General features: G+C 63.5%; 1 protein-coding gene across 5 annotated transcripts in view; it reads left to right on the top strand.

Annotated features, from left to right (window-relative positions):
- Positions 1-16,056, top strand: part of ARHGAP44 (Rho GTPase activating protein 44) — a 52,508-nt gene that overhangs the window by 6,673 nt on the left and 29,779 nt on the right. For all 5 annotated transcript variants that reach the window (XR_003756747.2, XM_029057312.2, XM_029057313.2 and 2 more), the window contains 7 exons: positions 4,269-4,380; positions 4,686-4,762; positions 10,508-10,628; positions 11,031-11,099; positions 11,656-11,737; positions 12,281-12,408; positions 15,628-15,739. Coding sequence is in view for 4 of the 5 variants with exons in the window: in XM_029057312.2 (XP_028913145.1) it covers positions 4,273-4,380; positions 4,686-4,762; positions 10,508-10,628; positions 11,031-11,099; positions 11,656-11,737; positions 12,281-12,408; positions 15,628-15,739 (697 nt within the window). In the remaining variant the exon portion in view is untranslated. The remainder of the gene's footprint in view (positions 1-4,268; positions 4,381-4,685; positions 4,763-10,507; positions 10,629-11,030; positions 11,100-11,655; positions 11,738-12,280; positions 12,409-15,627; positions 15,740-16,056) is intronic.

Raw genomic sequence — 16,056 nt, forward strand, 5'->3', positions numbered from 1 at the left:
CGTCAGCCCCACGCGGGACGGGGAACTGCGTCCAACCCAGTTGGCCTGTGTCCACCCCGGTGCGTCGTACGGTGCCTGGCGCTTAGCGGCCGCCTCAGAAGTGCCGGAATTATTAGTGGTATCATTATTAATAAATGCTTGGGAGGGCACCCTAGAGACAAAGCATCGAACCCGAAACACCTCAAGGGGTTTCTACGTCGTGGCGGTCGGGGCCGGGCCGTCTTCCCGTTGGTCTTTTCAGCCACACGCTCCCCGGTGGGTCGGCCTCCCCGTCGACGTTCTTTCCTCCGAACGTGAAGGAGGACTGGGTCTCTGATCACGATGATACTAACGTTGGTATTCGGTGAGCGCTTCCTATGTGCGGGGCGCCGCTCTAAGCGCCGGGGCGGCCACAGGGCAATCAGGTGGTCCCACGGGAGGCTCACAGTCTTGATCCCCGTTTTACAGATGAGGGAACCGGGGCACAGAGAAGTGAAGCGACTTGCCCGCAGTCACCCAGGAGGCGGGGCCGGGATTCCAACTCATGACCTCCGCCTCCCGAGCCCGGGCCCTTTCCACTCGGCCGCGCTGCTTCCCTTTAGATAGATTTCCTCCCCCCCCTCCCCCAGAGAGGAGGAAGGGAGAGGGGAGAGGGAGCCTCCCGCCGACAGTTTTCCTCTCGGCGGTTGGGAACCCGTCCTCGCGGAGCCGCAGGCGGCTCCGCTTTTCCTGGGTCGTCTTCCCCACGTCCTCCGGTCTCCCCCGCTCCTCCCCCTCGCCTGGACCTGCAACCCATCCTTCCGCTCCTCGCCCGGAGGTCGCTCCGTCGCCCTGCCTTTCCCGTAGGCCGCCGGCTTCCCCCCGATGTCGAGATCCCTTTCGTCTGAGTCTAAATTTTTAGAAGTGAATGGCTCGCTGGTGAATCCGTAAGCGATACGGAAAAGAAAATCATTAAGCGTGGAAGTTTTCGGCCCGCTGTGTTTGAACGATGGGGTCTAATGCGATTTTCTGTGCGTCCGTTTGGGTTTTTCCGACTCCCAGGAGTAGGCTCGGGTCCAAGGGTACCTTGGATCACCGCGGCGCGTGTCAGTTTTCCGGGGGCCCGGCCCGGCTTGCCCGCAAGGCCCCGGGCACCGACCGCGTGCGGAGCGCCCCGCGAGACGCCCGGGGGACGCGTTCCCTGCCCACGGGGAGCTTACGTCTAGCGGGATTTTCGGGAGACGCGGGGGCCTAGAGGGGAATTCTCTCCCCCCCCCCCCCCCCCCCCCCCGGGAGCCGAACTGGGGGCCGGGCGTCTCCGACCACCGGGTCCGCCCCTCGCCCCCGGGGTCCTTTTAGAGAAGCCCCCAGCGCCGGTCCTGCCGTTGGAGGGGGCCGCCCCCCCCCGGGACCCGGGAGAGATTTTCATTTATTCATCCCGCCGTACTTACCGAGCGCCCGGCCGGTACGGTTCAGCGACGGATCGAGACGCTCCCCGCCCCCGGCGGGCTCCCGGAAAGCCCTCCCTGCCCCGCGGGATCTGAAACCTGGGCGGGTTTTCCGGGACAGCCTCCCTCCGCCATCGAAGGAGGAGGGCGGGGGCGGCCCCGCGGGGGGGGGGGGGCGAGGGGGTGGACCGGCCTTTCAGGGAATCTGGGATTCCGCCGTCGGGGCGGGAGATTGGCCCGTTCTCCGCCTTCTCTTCCCGCCCTTCACGTCGGAGGTGCCCGTGCCCGGGAAGAGGAGCCGGGGACTTCAGCGGCGACGAAGGCCGGAGCTCGGAGCCGCGCCGATCTCGCCGGACACCCGGGAATCGTGAGGGCTGGACCCCTCCGGGGCGGGCACCCCGCCTTCCCGGGGGGCTCCGAGGCCGGCGGGTGGGCGGAGCGTGCGGGGACGGGGAGCGGGCCGGAGAAGCAGCCCGGGCCCGGGAGTCGGAGGACGTGGGTTCTAATCCCGCCTCCGCCCCTTGTCCGCTGCGTGACCCTGGGCAACTCGCTTCACCGCTCTGGGCTTCGGTTATCGCGCGCGGCAGATGGGGATCGAAACGGGGAATCCCAACCTGATTACGTTGTATCGACTCCGGCGCTTCGAAGAGCGATCGGCACGTAGTCAGCGCTTAAAAAATACCATCGTTATTATTATTATTATTTTATCCCTCCCCACCGTCCTTCTCCATCCCCTCCCCAGACGGATGAGCTGGATGGGAAGCAGCGTGGCTCCCGGCGGCAAGAGCCCGGGCTCGGGAGTCAGAGGTCGTGGGTTCGAATGCCGGCTCTGCCGCCCGCCGGCTGCGTGACCTTGGGTAGGTCGCTTCTCCGGGCCTCGGTTCCCTCATCTGTAATAATAATAACGATTATGGTGTTTGTTAAGCGCTAACTGCGTGCCGAGCACCGTCCTAAGCGCTGGGGTGGATGCAGGGTCATCAGGTTGTCCCGCGCGGGGCTCTCGGTTTTCATCCCCATTTTACGGATGGGGGAACCGGGGCACCGAGAAGTTAAGCGACTCGCCCGAGGTCACCCGGCAGACAGGTGACAGAGCCGGGATTAGAACCCGTGTCCTCTGACCCCCCCCCCCCCCCCCCCCCCGCCCCCAAGCCCGGGCTAAATGGGGCCGAAGACCGCGAGCCCCAAGTGGGACGACCCGATCACCTCGTGTCAACCCCGGCGCTTAGAACGGTGCTTGGCGCGTAGTAAATTGTTATTAGTATTATTGTCATTGATTATTATCGTGGATGGGGGCGGCATCCGGGTAGCGTGTGGCCCGCCATTCCTCTCTGGTGCCGTCTAGAACCGGGGCTGGCCCTGATAATATCCACCCCACCCACCCGACCCTCAACGTGGCCCAGATGCATTTCTGTATTTCCCCTCCAGACTGCGGCCTCCCCCGTAAACATGGGGAGCGTGTTTACCAGTTAATAATACTACTACTAATAATAATAATAATAATATTGGTATTGGTTAAGTGCTTACTATGTGCAGAGCGCCGTGCTGAGCGCCGCGGGAGAGACGGGGTGATCGGGTTGTCTCACGTGGGGCTCACGGTTTTAATCCCCATTTTCCAGATGAGGTCACTGAGGCCCCGAGAATAATAATAATAATGTTGGTATTTGTTAAGCGCTTACTATGTGCAGAGCACTGGGGAATCAGGTGGTCCCACGTGGGGCTCACGGTCTTCATCCCCATTTTCCAGATGAGGTCACTGAGGCACAGAGAAGTTAAGTGACTCGCCCACAGTCGCACAGCTGACGAGGGGCGGAGCCGGGATTCGAGAAGTGAAGTGACTCGCCCACAGTCACACAGATGACGAGGGGCGGAGCCGGGATTCGAACCCGTGACCTCCGACTCCCAAGCCGGGGCCCTTCCCACCGAGCCACGCCGCTTCTCTAATCGGGACCCCAGTCGGCGACGCGGTGAGAAGCAGGATGGCTTAGCGGGAAGAGCACGGGTCCTGGGGGGGGGCGGAGGTGGCGGGTTCTAATCCCGGCTCTCCCACTCGTCCGCTGGGTGACTTTGGGCAAGTGGCGTCACCTCTCTGGGCCTCGGTTATCTCGTCCGTAAAAATGGGGATTAATAAGAATAACGATAGCATCTGTTAAGCGCTTACCATGTGCCGAGCACTGTTCGAATAATGACGTCGGTATTTGGTGAGCGCTTACTAGGCGCCGAGCGCCGTTCTAGGCGCTGGGGGGGGGGGACACGGGGTCGTCGGGTCGGCCCACGTGGGGCTCCCGGTCTTGGTCCCCATTTGACGGATGAGGTCGCCGAGGCCCGGAGAAGCGACCCGCCCACCGTCCCCCAGCTGCCGAGCGGCGGAGCCGGGATTCGAACCCGCCGCCTCTGACTCCCGAGCCGCGACCCCTTCCCCCTGAGCCGCTTCGCTTCTCTGTGCCTCAGTGACCTCATCTGGAAAACGGGGATTAACCGTGAGCCCCACGTGGGACGACCCGATTCCCCTGTATCTCCCCCAGCGCTTAGAACGGTGCTCGGCACGTAGTAGGCGCCTAACGGATACCAACGCGATCGTTACTATTCTCTCAAGGCCGGGGTAGATCCAGGGAATCCGGCTGTCCCTCGCGGGGCTCACGGTCTTTTCGGCACAGAGAAAGCGGCGCGACTCGCCGCGGTCAGAACCCGCGACCTCTGACTCCCCAGCCCCGGCCCTTCCCGCTAAACCGCGCCGCTTCTCTACGCCGACCGTCGGCCCCCCGTGCGACCGCCCGATGACCTCGTGGCTACCCCCGGCGCTCAGAACGGCGCCCGGCGCCCCCGTGGGCGCTCGCCGGATGCCGTTCTGCTTCCCCTTTTCAGGAAGATGCTGAAACTGTGCGGCGAGGCCGAGGACAAGCTAGCGCAGGAGCTCATCCATTTCGAGCTGCAAGTGGAGCGGGACGTGATCGAGCCCCTCTTCATGCTGGCCGAGGTACGGAGCCCCGCCACGGGCGGGGTCGGGCCCGGCGGGACCCCCCGGGTGTCAGTCGCCGAAGCTCCCCGCCTCCCCTTCCCCCCCCCCCAAACCCGCCCCTCGCTCCCCCGACGGCTGCCTCCTCTTCCCGGGCCGCGCCTCGGGTCCGATCGCCCGGCAGAGCGGTGTCGAGAGAGCCCCCCCCCCCCCCCCCCCCCGGCCCGGGACAGCCTCGGCCGCCGGGACCCGGGGGCTAGTCGCCGGCCGGGGGCCGCCCGTTTTATCCCTCACCTGCTCCGGGTCTCCGGTTCTGCTGCCTCCAGGTGGAAATCCCAAATATCCAAAAGCAGAGGAAGCACCTCGCCAAGCTTGTGCTGGACATGGATTCTTCCAAGACGAGGTGCGGTAGTCCGCGTTGTCCTCCGCTGCCGTCCCGGGGCGCGGCGGCGGGGAGACGTGGAAGCGCGCGCAGATGGACGCGGGAACGTGCGTGGCGGGGAGGGGCGGAGTGCACGCTATCCCGTCCCACCCTTCCCAACCCGTCAATCCCACCCCCGTCGGGATTTACGGAGCGCTTCCCGGGTGCGGAACTCTGTACCGGGCGCCTCGGGGGGGGGGGGGGGGTGGGGGGGGGGGGGGGGGGGGGGGGGGGGTGAGGGGGGCGGTGGATCCGGGCCGACGGAGGTGGTGGACACGTTCCCTTCCCGTAAGCGGCTTCCGGTCTAAGCGACGCCGCAACTCCCCTCCCTCTATCTGTGGGTCCGGCGTCCGCGTCTCGACTCCGGTGCCGTCCCGATCCCGGGTGCGGCGCTAACGGCCGGAGAGACCGAGCGTCCTCGGACGGACGTGGGAGACGACGGTGGTGATCGGGATGATGATGAGGAGGGTGTTGAGTGCTTCACTATGTAATGATAAGACTAATGTCGGTATTTAAGCGCTTACTACGTGCAGAGCGCTGTTCTGAGCGCTGGGGGAGAGGCAGGGTCATCAGGCTGCCCCGCGGGAGGCTCCCGGCCTTCATCCCCTTTCTCCAGCCGAGGTCGCCGAGGCCCGGAGAGGCGAAGTGACTCGCCCGCGGTCCCCCGGCTGCCGAGGGGTCGGGCCGGGATTCGAACCCGTGACCTCGGACCCGCGAGCCCGGGCCCTCTTCTAAGCCCCGAAAGAGTTGAGGTAGGGTCCGAGAAGAATGATTAGGGGGCCCTGGTCCGGCTGGACCCGTTTTCCCTTCTCCTGATTTTTAGGAGGGGCCGCCCTCCGTGTGGCGGAGCCAGCTGGGGTCGCTCGGCTCTCCCGGGGACGCGGATTCCCGGCGGTGATGATGATGATATTAATGTTGGTATTTGATAAGCGCTTGCTACGTGCAGAGCACCGTTCTGAGCGCCGAGGTAGATAGAGGGGAAGCGGCGCGGCTCAGTGGGAAAGAGCCCGGGCTTGGGAGGTCACGGGTTCGACTCCCGGCTCTGCCACGCGTCGGCTCTGTGACCGTGGGCGGGTCGCTTCGCTTCTCTGGGCCTCAGTTCCCTCATCTGTAAAATGGGGATGAAGACCGTGAGCCCCACGTGGGACGACCCGATTCCCCCGCGTCTACCCCGGCGCTTAGAACGGTGCACCGCACATACTAAGCGCTTAACGGATACCAACGTTATTATTATTATTAAGCTTCCCGTGGGCGGGGAACTCTTCTGTATCGTCCGCCCCCAAGCGTTTCACGCAACGCTCCGCGCACCCTAAGCGCTCAATAGATACCCCCGATCCCCAGTGGCCAAGGGGAGCTCACGCGGACCCCTCGAGGCCGGCCCCGGACGCGGGGACGGTTTGCCGGGCTCCCCCGAGCGGGAAGCCGCGTGGCCGGGCGCTACCCCGGCGCTTGGAACGGTGCTCTGCGCGTAGTAGGCGCTTAACAAATACCGACGTTATCATTATTAGAGAGGGAGATGTTAAAATAAAGCACGGTTGTGGACGGAGACGCGGTGGGGCTGAGGGAAGGTGAACGAAAGGGGCAAATTCAAGGGCGGGTAAGTTTTCCAACGGGAAGCGGCGCGGCTCAGTGGCAAGAGCCCGGGCTTGGGAGTCCGAGGTCACGGGTTCGAATCCCCGCTCGGCAGCTGGGGGACGGTGGGCGAGTCGCTTCGCTTCTCTGGGCCTCAGTGGCCTCATCTGGAAAATGGGGATGAAGACTGGGAGCCTCCCCCGGGACAAGCTGACGACCCCCCCCGGCGCTTAGAACAGTGCTCGGCACGTAGTAAGCGCTTAACGAATGCCGACATTATTATTATCACTTTGAAGAGACGCGTTGGGCGGTGTGAAGCGTAGCGGGTCTAAGATGCCGAGGACCCGGCGGGCCAAGCGGCCCCCCGGGTCAGACTTGTTTAAAAAAAAAAATAATAATAATAATAATAATAAATAAATAATAAAAGTGATCGTGATTTCGGCCCCGTGCTAAGCGCTGGGGCGGACAGACGATCATCGGGGCCCAAATTGGGCTGTCGGCTTAGGTAAGAGGGAGAGCGGGTATTGAATCCCCGTTTTCCCGAGAAGTTAAGCGGCTTGGCCCGGGTCACCCGGCCGGGATTAGATCCCGGGTCCTCCGACGACCGGCCCCGTTCTCCCTCCGCTGGGTCACACTGCTTCCCCTGAGAGTAGTAATAGTATTTATTAAACGCTTAGAGAAGCGGCGTGGCTCGGTGGCAGGAGCCCGGGCTTGGGAGGCAGAGGTCGTGGGTTCTAATCCCGCTTCCGCCGCCCCCCCCGCCGTCAGCTCTGTGACTTGGGGCAAGTCACTCCATTTCTCCGGGCCTCCGTTCCTTCATCTGGAAAATGGGGATGAAGACCGTGAGCCCCAAGTGGGGCAACCTAATAACCTTGTACCTATAATGATGCTAACGTTGGTATCTGTTAAGCGCTTACTACGTGCCGAGCACTGTTCTAAGCGCTGGGGGAGATAGAGGATGGTCAGGTTGTCCCGCGTGAGGCTCACAGCCAATCCCCATTTTATAGATGAGGGGACCGAGGCACCGAGAAGTGAAGCGACTCGCCCACGGTCACGCGGCTGCCGAGCGGCAGAGCCGGGATTCGAACCCGGGACCTCTGACTCCCAAGCCCGGGCTCTTTCCAACGAGCCGCGCTGCTTCTCTATCCCGGCGCTTAGAACAGCGCTTGGCGCGCCGTAAGCGCTCAACGGGTACCGCCGTCATTATGAATGCTAACTGGATACAGAGCACTGGACACGGCCTAGAGCCCGGGCCTGGGCGTCAGCAGGTCGTGGGTCCTGATCCCGGCTCTGCCACTTGTCTGCTGTGTGACCGCGGGCGAGTCAGTTCACTTCTCTGAGCCTCAGTGACCTCATCTGGAAAATGGGGATTAAGACCGTGAGCCCCACGTGGCCCAACCTTGCCCCAGCGCTTAGAACAGTGCCTGGCAGTAAGCGCTTAAGAAATATCGCATTTTTAGCGAAGCGGCGTGGCTCAGTGGAAGGAGCCCGGGCTTGGGAGTCAGAGGACGCGGGTTCTAATCCCGGCTCCACCCCTAACTTCTCTGTGCCTCAGTTACCTCATCTGTAAAATGGGGATTAACTGTGAGCCTCCCGTGGGACCACCTGATGACCCCGTATCTCCCCCAGCGCTTAGAACGGTGCTCCGCACGTAGTAAGCGCTTAACAGATACCAACGTTATTATTATTATTGCCTGCTGTGCGACCTTGGGCCAGCCGCTTAACGTCTCCGCGCCTCAGCGACCACATCTGGAAAATGGGGATGGAGACTCCGACCCCCCCCCCCCCCCCCCCCCCCCCCCTTGGGACCACCCCACTACCTTGTACCTACCCCAGCGCTCAGAACAGTGTCGGGCACATAGTAAGCGCTTAACAAATACCATAACCGTCATTACTAGGAGAATACACCAATGGGGATGAGATAACGGTCACCGTCCCTTCGGGGGCTCACGGTCTAGGCTTTGAAGCGGGGAGAAGGGATCGGAGACGGACGCGTCAGGGCCGGTCAAGAGCTCGGAACGGTCTCGGTGGGGATGGAGAGGTCGGAGCACGGACGGGAACATTCCCGGAGCCGGGACCCTCGGCGGCGGGAGGAGATGAGGTGGCGGCCCCTTTCCTCGGTGGCGTCGGAGGGGATCCGGTGCCCCGTGGAGGAGTTGGCGGGGGGACGGGGAGAGCGGCCCTTTCCTGGCGACTTCGGGACTCCCGGGTGACCCATTTTTTCCATTTTGGAAGTCCAGCCCCCAGGCCGGGTCCAATTTTATCTTCAAGACTGGACCTGGATTGCAGCTGGATCTGGAAGGGCGCTGCGAAGATGGATAAAAATACCGCGCTTCCTGTGGTCTTTCCCTTAAAATAGTGAAACGGAAGGGTTTTCTTCTTCTAAGGGATTCTCAGGCCATTTTGAGCCTGTTCGGGGAGCGAGGAGCCTTGGTCGGCTTCCCCTCCCAGCGAGCCCATCAGAGCCCCCCGGCCATCCAGGGACCTTACGAGCGTCTCTTCTTCCCGCGGAACAACCTCGGTCCGTTGCTCGATGGGCTCTCTGCAGTTACGGCGATTACGGTGTCTCTGAAGTGCTTCCCGTGTTGTCGAGCCCTGTTCTAAGCACTGGGTCAGATACAGGTCGGTCAGGTAGATAAAAGTCCCACCTGAGGCTCACAGTGTAAGTAGGAGGGAAAACGGGGATAGAATCCCCATTATACAGAGGAGGAGACTGAGGCACACGGAAGGCAACAGGCGGGCGCCGGAGCGGAGACCAGGACCCGGATCCTCGGACTCCCAGGCCCCGGCTCTTTCCATCAGGCCACGCGGCTGCCCCCCGGTCCTTCCTCAAGTGCACCGACCCCGCCCGGACCCCCGGACGCAGCCCTCCGATGAAGGAATCGGGCGCAACACGGACAGGGAGGGCGGCTCTGACCGAAAGGACGCGGCGGGCAGAGCGGCCGTCCACCGCGACCGCCAACAAACGGGAGCAAAGCGAGAGAGAGAGATCTGGGTTTGGCGTCAGGAAGAACTTCCCGGCTCTGGGGGGGGGGGGGGTGCCGTCTCGTAACGAGGAGACCGTGGACGTGTTTCCACAGTGGACGGCTCTCGGGCCCCGGTGGGTTTAGTCGTTCGTCCGCGTGAAGGCAGGGGACTGGACTCGATGACCTCCCAGAGTCCTTCCGCCTTCGACAGCTTCCGTCGCCCGCTCGGCCCCGTTCGGAAGCTCCGAAATCGTTTCCGTTCGGCGGCCTCTCCTCTCTCTGGCCCGAGCCCGGGCCCGTCTTGTCCAGTAATGAAGTGAAGACGGTCTTGGAGGTCGACGTAAATCCTTACCCCATCGCCATTTCAACGGCAGGGCTGTTTATCGAGTGCTGACTCTACGCCGAGCGCTCCGCGATCCTTGGGAAAGCAGAGTTGGTAGACGCGCTCCCTCTCGGCGGTAACCGCTCCCAAGTCAGGGGTCCTGGGGCTTCACCCGGGCCTCCTCACGCGGGCAGGAGGCAGCGTGGCCGCCGGGCTCTTCGGATGGGGAAACCGAGACACAGAGCGGGGAGACGGGATCGCATCTGTACGGTCGTCCTAAAGCGGGCTCCAGCGGGAATTCCCGACCTCGGGGACCGAGCTCGGCCGCTCCGCCTGGGCCCGTTGCCCGGGGGCGGGTCAGGGTTGACCACCAGACGCTCTGGGGAGCTCAGCTCTTGCCCTTCCCCTCGGGTGGGGCAACCCCCCCAAATCCCCCTCCCGCCCTCAGCTTCCCACTCGTATACAGCCCCACCCCCGCCCGCCACCCCCCGCGTCCCCTACGGACCACCCGGACGCACCCGGACGTCGTCGCACACGTCCGGGTCTCCGTCCCCACTCAACGCCCCCATCCCGCCGACCCCCTACCCACACATTCACACTCCGACACACATCCCCACTTCACACACCCCGCCCCGTCCCCCCTACAGACACCCAAGCGTGTCGACCCCAACCTCTAAATCCCATTCCACCCCTCATCCGACCCTCTCTACCCCCCTCGCTCACACCTTCCCTGTTCGTCCACCAACCTTCCCACCCCCCCCCAACCCCTTCCATGCCCCCTCGGGTCACCCCACCGCACCCCCACAGTCCCCTACGCTCGCTTCACCCCCTCCCCCCCAGCCTCTCTCTCCCCTTTGACTCTCCAAGCAGGTGGCAACAGGCTTCCAAGACTTCCGGTCTGTCAAGCAACCTGCAGCCTACAGGTGCCAAAGCTGACGCCCTCAGGGAAGAGATGGAGGAGGCCGCCAACAGGGTGGAGATATGCCGGGTACTCTCTCCGCCCGCCGGGCACCGCCCGGGGGGTGACGCGGGACCCTGGCTGTCCTGCCGACCCGCCCTCGGGGCAAGGGTGGGGGCGGGGGGGATCCGGCAAGAGCGAGGCTGGGGTTCCGGGGGACGGTTGGCTTGCCCCAGCCCGCCGAGTCCTGGGAGGATCCGTGTCGGGGCGCCCGGTCTTGGTCTTAGTTTCTAGAGAGAGGAGGAGGGGGTGGAGTCTACCCTCCGTGGGTCTGTGTTCGTGTGTGTGTATCGGGGGCGGGAGGGTGGACGGGGAGGGCTGGGCAAAGCAGAAGCAAGATGGCGGACTGGCTCCCCACCCACCTCCTCGGGCAGCCTCGCCGGCCCGTGTCGGGGGCCGTCGGTAATCGCCTGCCGCTTCTGAACCCCTCAGGACCAACTCTCGGCTGACATGTACGGTTTTGTGGCGAAAGAAATCGACTATGCAAACTACTTTCAGATGGTGAGGGGCGCGGAGGGAGTGGGGGCTCGGGGCTGGAATGCGGGACCGGGCCGGGGGGAGGGCGGTGGGGTCCCACCGAAGAATGGGTCCGTCCCCCCCCACGGGGGCCGGGGGAGCCCTCGGCTCCGAGCGCCACCGTCCGCGCCCCGCCCCGGGCTGGAAGTTTCCTCGCCCTCCTCCCCGTTTTCCTCGTCTTTACTCTCCTCCTCCTCCTCTCGATCTCTCCCCGACGGCTCCGTCTTTCCCCTCCTCCCCATTCTCCCCTCTTCCCCGTCTTCCGCCTCCGCCTCATCTCTCACCTCCTCCCGTCGGTTAGCTTCCTCTCCCTTCCCCCTGGTTCCTGATCCTCCCCGGCTCACACCCGCCCCATCCTGGCCCGGAGAGATCAGGGACTGAGCTGTTGGCGGGCGGGCGGGTGGGCGGGTGGCTTTGACCGTGGCCGTCGATCCGCCGGGACCGAGAGGGGCCCTCCGGCTCCCAGACGCTTGAGCTCGGGGCTGCCGGGCCGCGCTCGGAGGGCCGGTGCTCAGAGCTGGCGTGTCCGCCTTGTCCCCAGTTGATGGAGGTGCAGGCGGAATACCATCGGAAGTCGTTAGTGCTGCTGCAGAACGTGCTGCCCCAGCTCAAAGCACAACAGGGTCGGTGTCCTCTCTTCTTCCCCGTACCGGGACGTGCCGGGAGGGGGGAGGGCAGGAGGGACGGTCCCCCGGGGTGGTGCGGGAGGTTCCTGGCGAAAGGAGGGGAGGGGAGTCGTGTGGAGCCCGGAGCGGCAGAATCCAAGCTCGCCACCGAGCACGGGGTTCAGTTTCGTCTCGCCCGCCCGGTCACAGCAGGGAGGGCCCGCGGCCTCGTATTCCTTCCAGATGGGAAGGTCTCGCCGCTGTAGACGGGGCCTGGGATTCCCCGAGCCCGGGATCTGCCAGTGCGGAGGGGCCCACAGCTGAAGGGGCAGAGGAAAGTGAAGCAGACAGCCTGCACCCCCTCCCTCCCCCAGCTTCCCCCATCTCCCGGCCCCACCCGGCCATCTCGGCGGCTCTAGCTGGGTCTCTCTGGCCCGCCGTGTCCCAGATAGAGCCGGGACGGGGGGACGTCCCCCGTGCGGATGGGGGCCACCCCGGGTGGAGCGAGCGGCAGGCCTCATCGGCCCCCGCCCCGTCCCCTTCTTCCCCGTGACTCGGCAGAGGCCTGGGTGGAGAAGCCGTCGTACGGGAAGCCCCTGGAGGACCACCTGGAGGTCAGCGGGCGGGAGATCGCCTTCCCCATCGAGGCCTGCGTGACCATGCTGCTGGAGTGCGGCATGCAGGAGGAGGTTGGTCTGTCCCGCCCCTCCCACCCCCTTCCACACCCCGTCCGGGCCCGGAGCTCCTTTTTCCCCGGAGGGGAGCCCGCCTGGGCCGTCGTCCGGGTGGGTTGCCGGGCCCGCGTGCGCGTGAGGGGGCGAGAATGGGTCGAGTACGGGGACGTGAACGGGTGTCCGCGTGAGGGTCCGCCTACGGGTACGTGGGAACCTGTCTACGAGCCCGTCAGCGGGCGGGGATCGTCTCTTATCTGTTGCCGACTCGTACGTTCCAAGCGCTGAGTACGATGCTGGGCACGTAGTAAGCGCTCAATAAATACTCTTGAATGAATGAATGAATTCACATGCGGGCGTGTGGGGGGGGGGGGGGCTGCGTACGTGTATCCGTGCGCACCTGGCGCCGAATTCCGTCCGCGTGTGTGGGTGCGTGAATTGGTATAATGGAGGTGTGTGTTCTGTTTTGGGGTCTGTCTCCTCCTTTCAGACCGTGAGCCCGTTGTTGTTGGGCGGGGATCGTCTCCGTCTGTTGCCCTGTTGGACATTCCGAGTGCTTAGTAGGGTGTTCCGCACCCAGTAAGCGCTCAGTCAGTACGATAGAATGAACGATTGAATGTCTCTGCGTGTGTAGGTGTCAGGCTGAATGTGTAGGTGTCTACGTATGTGTGGTGGGGAGAGGGATAGTAATAATAAGAACGACGATGATGAAGATGATCGTGGCGTTCGTTGAGAGCTTACCACGTGCCCAGCACTGTCCTAAATGCTGGGGTAGCTACAAGATCGGGTTCCACCTGGGCCCCCCAGTCCAAAGAGGGGGGAAGACAGGAAAAGTCCCGGCATTCTCCGCACCCTGCTCCTGGCAGCGGAGTCGGGGAGAGTCCAGTTCACCCCACCACACGGATCACCTTCCTACGCGTCGCTCGACCTTCGTCTCTCCTCTCCCCCAAACCCTCCACTGGCTCCCCGCGTCCCTCCTCAGCAAACGGAGAGTCCGAAGTCTGCTTCCGGGCCCACGCTAACCCTCTCTCCTTTCCCTGACTGCTTCCCCTCATCACTCGTCATTCCCCAACTCCCCATCTTTGTTCCTCCCAAGCCACCCTCCCGCCTCCATCCCGTCGCTCGCGTGACTCCCCGAGTTTGGAACCCCTTCCCTCCTCGGACCCACCCCAGTTCCCCCCCCCCCCCCCCCCGACTCAAATCCTTTCCACCGCCTCCGACAAGCCTTCTCCGAATTAATTCTCGGCCCCGTAGTCCGTCTAAACCCGTCCGGGCCACCTCTCGCGCTTAGGAGCTCATTTATACCCACCCTCACCCCTCAGGTATAGACATTTATTCAACTGTCCAATCAGTTCTTTACGCTAGCTGCTTCGCTGGTAAATTTATAAAGACGTGAGCTCCCCGTGGGCAGAGAGCGGGTCACTTTGTGGTTTTGTGCTTCCCGAGGGCCGAGCGTTGCATTCATTGATTCATTCAGTTGGGGTTTATTGAGCGCCTCCCGTGCGCGGGGCCCTGACCTAAACACTTATTCAGTTGAGTAAATCCTGCCACTTCTACTGCCCCGCCCTCAATCACTTATTCGGTCAGTTAATGGTATTTATTGAGTGCCTTCTGTGTGCCGAGCGCTCCATTGAGTGCTTGGCAGAGTCCAAAACAATAAAGGTGTCAATAGTAATACTAGTAATATTAAATGCTTATTGTGTGTAGAGCACCGTACGAGGGCCGGGGCTCAGTACGATAAAGCGGAGTAGGTAGACACGTTCCCGCGGTGCTCCGCACCTAGTAAGCGCCCAATAAATAGGATTGATTGATTGAACGAGGGAGATTACCCCCCCCCTCCCCCCGACCCTCCTCCCCTCTATCGATTTTCTGGAGGCGGCGCTCTCTCCCGGGAAGCCTTGGATGAGGCCCCTCTCGACCGTCAGCTCACTGTGGACGGGGAATTCATTCATTTCTTCATCGTATTCATTGAGCGCTTATCGTCTGCAAAGCCCTGAAACGAGCGCTTGGGAGCGGACAGAGTAACACCAGACAGACACATTCCTGCCCACCGAGAGCTTATGGAGGGGGAGGCGGACGGTGCTCTGAAGAAATAAATCCGTTACAGATGTATACGTGCGTGCTGTGGGGATGGGAGGGAGGATGGACGAAGGAGCAAATAAGAGCGGCGCAGGACGGAGTGGGAGAGGAGGAGGGGAGGGCTTCTTGGAGGAGGTGGGCCTTCAGGAGGCTGCCAAGCGGGGGAGAGCCATTATCTCCGTCTGATAGGAGGAGGGAGGACGTTCCGGGCCAGAGGTCAGCGGCGAGATAGACGCGATGGAAGTACAGGGAGAAGGTTAGCGTTAGAGGGAAGAAGCGTGCGGGCCGGGTTGGAGAAGAGCAGCAAGGTGAGGTAGGAGCGGGCAAGGGTGCTCTAAGGCCAACTGGGAGGAAACGAGCGCGACTGCCTCCTCAGTGGCCCCCAGTCAGCCGATCCAGGGTATTTATTGAGCGCTTACTCCGAGCAGAGCTCTGTACTAAGCGGGTAGGCCCCCAGAACGTCTGCCGAGGTTCAGGTTGGGCCTGGGCGGCTTCGTGGAGGCAGAGCGGGTCAGCCCCTCCCCTTAGCAGCCCCCGGGCCAGACCCGGAGGCTGATGTCACCCCGGTTTGGCTACTAGTCACCCTCCAGGTCAAAGGCCAAACACCCTTCCTTCCCCCAGACACCCCCCCCAATCCCCTCTATCCCCACCCCTCCCGTCCCTTTTCCCCAAACGCTCGCTGGCTTTGCTCGGGTCCGAAGGGGATGACGCTACCGGACTCCTCGACCTTGCGCCGCGCTCTGGCCCGCGCTTCCAGCCCACCCATTTGTGGACCCGTAAATGCAGACGCGATTCCCCCACACAGATGCGGGCCAGCCAGGGTGAGCGGGCCACCGTCCGCGGCCCTGGGGGAACCCGGTCCCGACCACCGCCGCCCCGAGGGCTCAGGTCTCTGGAGCTTTAGGCGACTGGGCACTCAGCTCTCGCTCTCTCCCCGCCCCGTCCACCCCCGCCGATCTCAGCCCTCCATCCAGATGTTAGGAGGCCGCCCTCATCCCGCATTTGGCGATGGTCCATCCTCCCCGCCCGCCCCCTCGGCCGGAACGTACCCCCCGCTTCTCGTCCGGGAGCGTTTCCCCGCCCAGCCCTGCTGATGTTTCGGGCTTTGGAACTTCCCGCCTCCCCCAGCTGACTCTGGTCCTGGTTTTCCCTGGGCAGGGCCTCTTCCGGGTGGCCCCCTCCGCCTCCAAACTGAAGAAGCTGAAAGCGGCCTTAGACTGCTGCGTGCTGGACGTGCAGGAATACTCTGCCGACCCCCACGCCATCGCAGGTACCGGGCCCGGCCCCCCGGGGGGAGGTCCCGGTGGCTCCCGACCCTGCCGCGGCCGGGCGTCCTCTCTGGGCCGGGCCCAGGGGCACCTCCTCTCCCCAGCAGGGTTCGGCGGGGACCCGGGCGTCTCTGGACCGGGCTGGGATTCCCCTCCCAGGGTGGCGAGGGAGGGCAGCCGGGAGGAAAGGATGGCGGAGGCTGGATGAAGTGAGGCCTCCGTCTTGGACTCTGGGTGCGACTGATTCAGCCACCTCGGGATAATAGTAATTATAATAATGCGGTCTTTGTGAAGTGCTTTCTAAGTGCCAAGCGCTGTT

This window comes from Ornithorhynchus anatinus, unplaced genomic scaffold (assembly GCF_004115215.2).
Source record: "Ornithorhynchus anatinus isolate Pmale09 unplaced genomic scaffold, mOrnAna1.pri.v4 scaffold_88_arrow_ctg1, whole genome shotgun sequence".
In the NCBI taxonomy this organism is placed as follows: Eukaryota; Metazoa; Chordata; class Mammalia; order Monotremata; family Ornithorhynchidae; genus Ornithorhynchus; species Ornithorhynchus anatinus.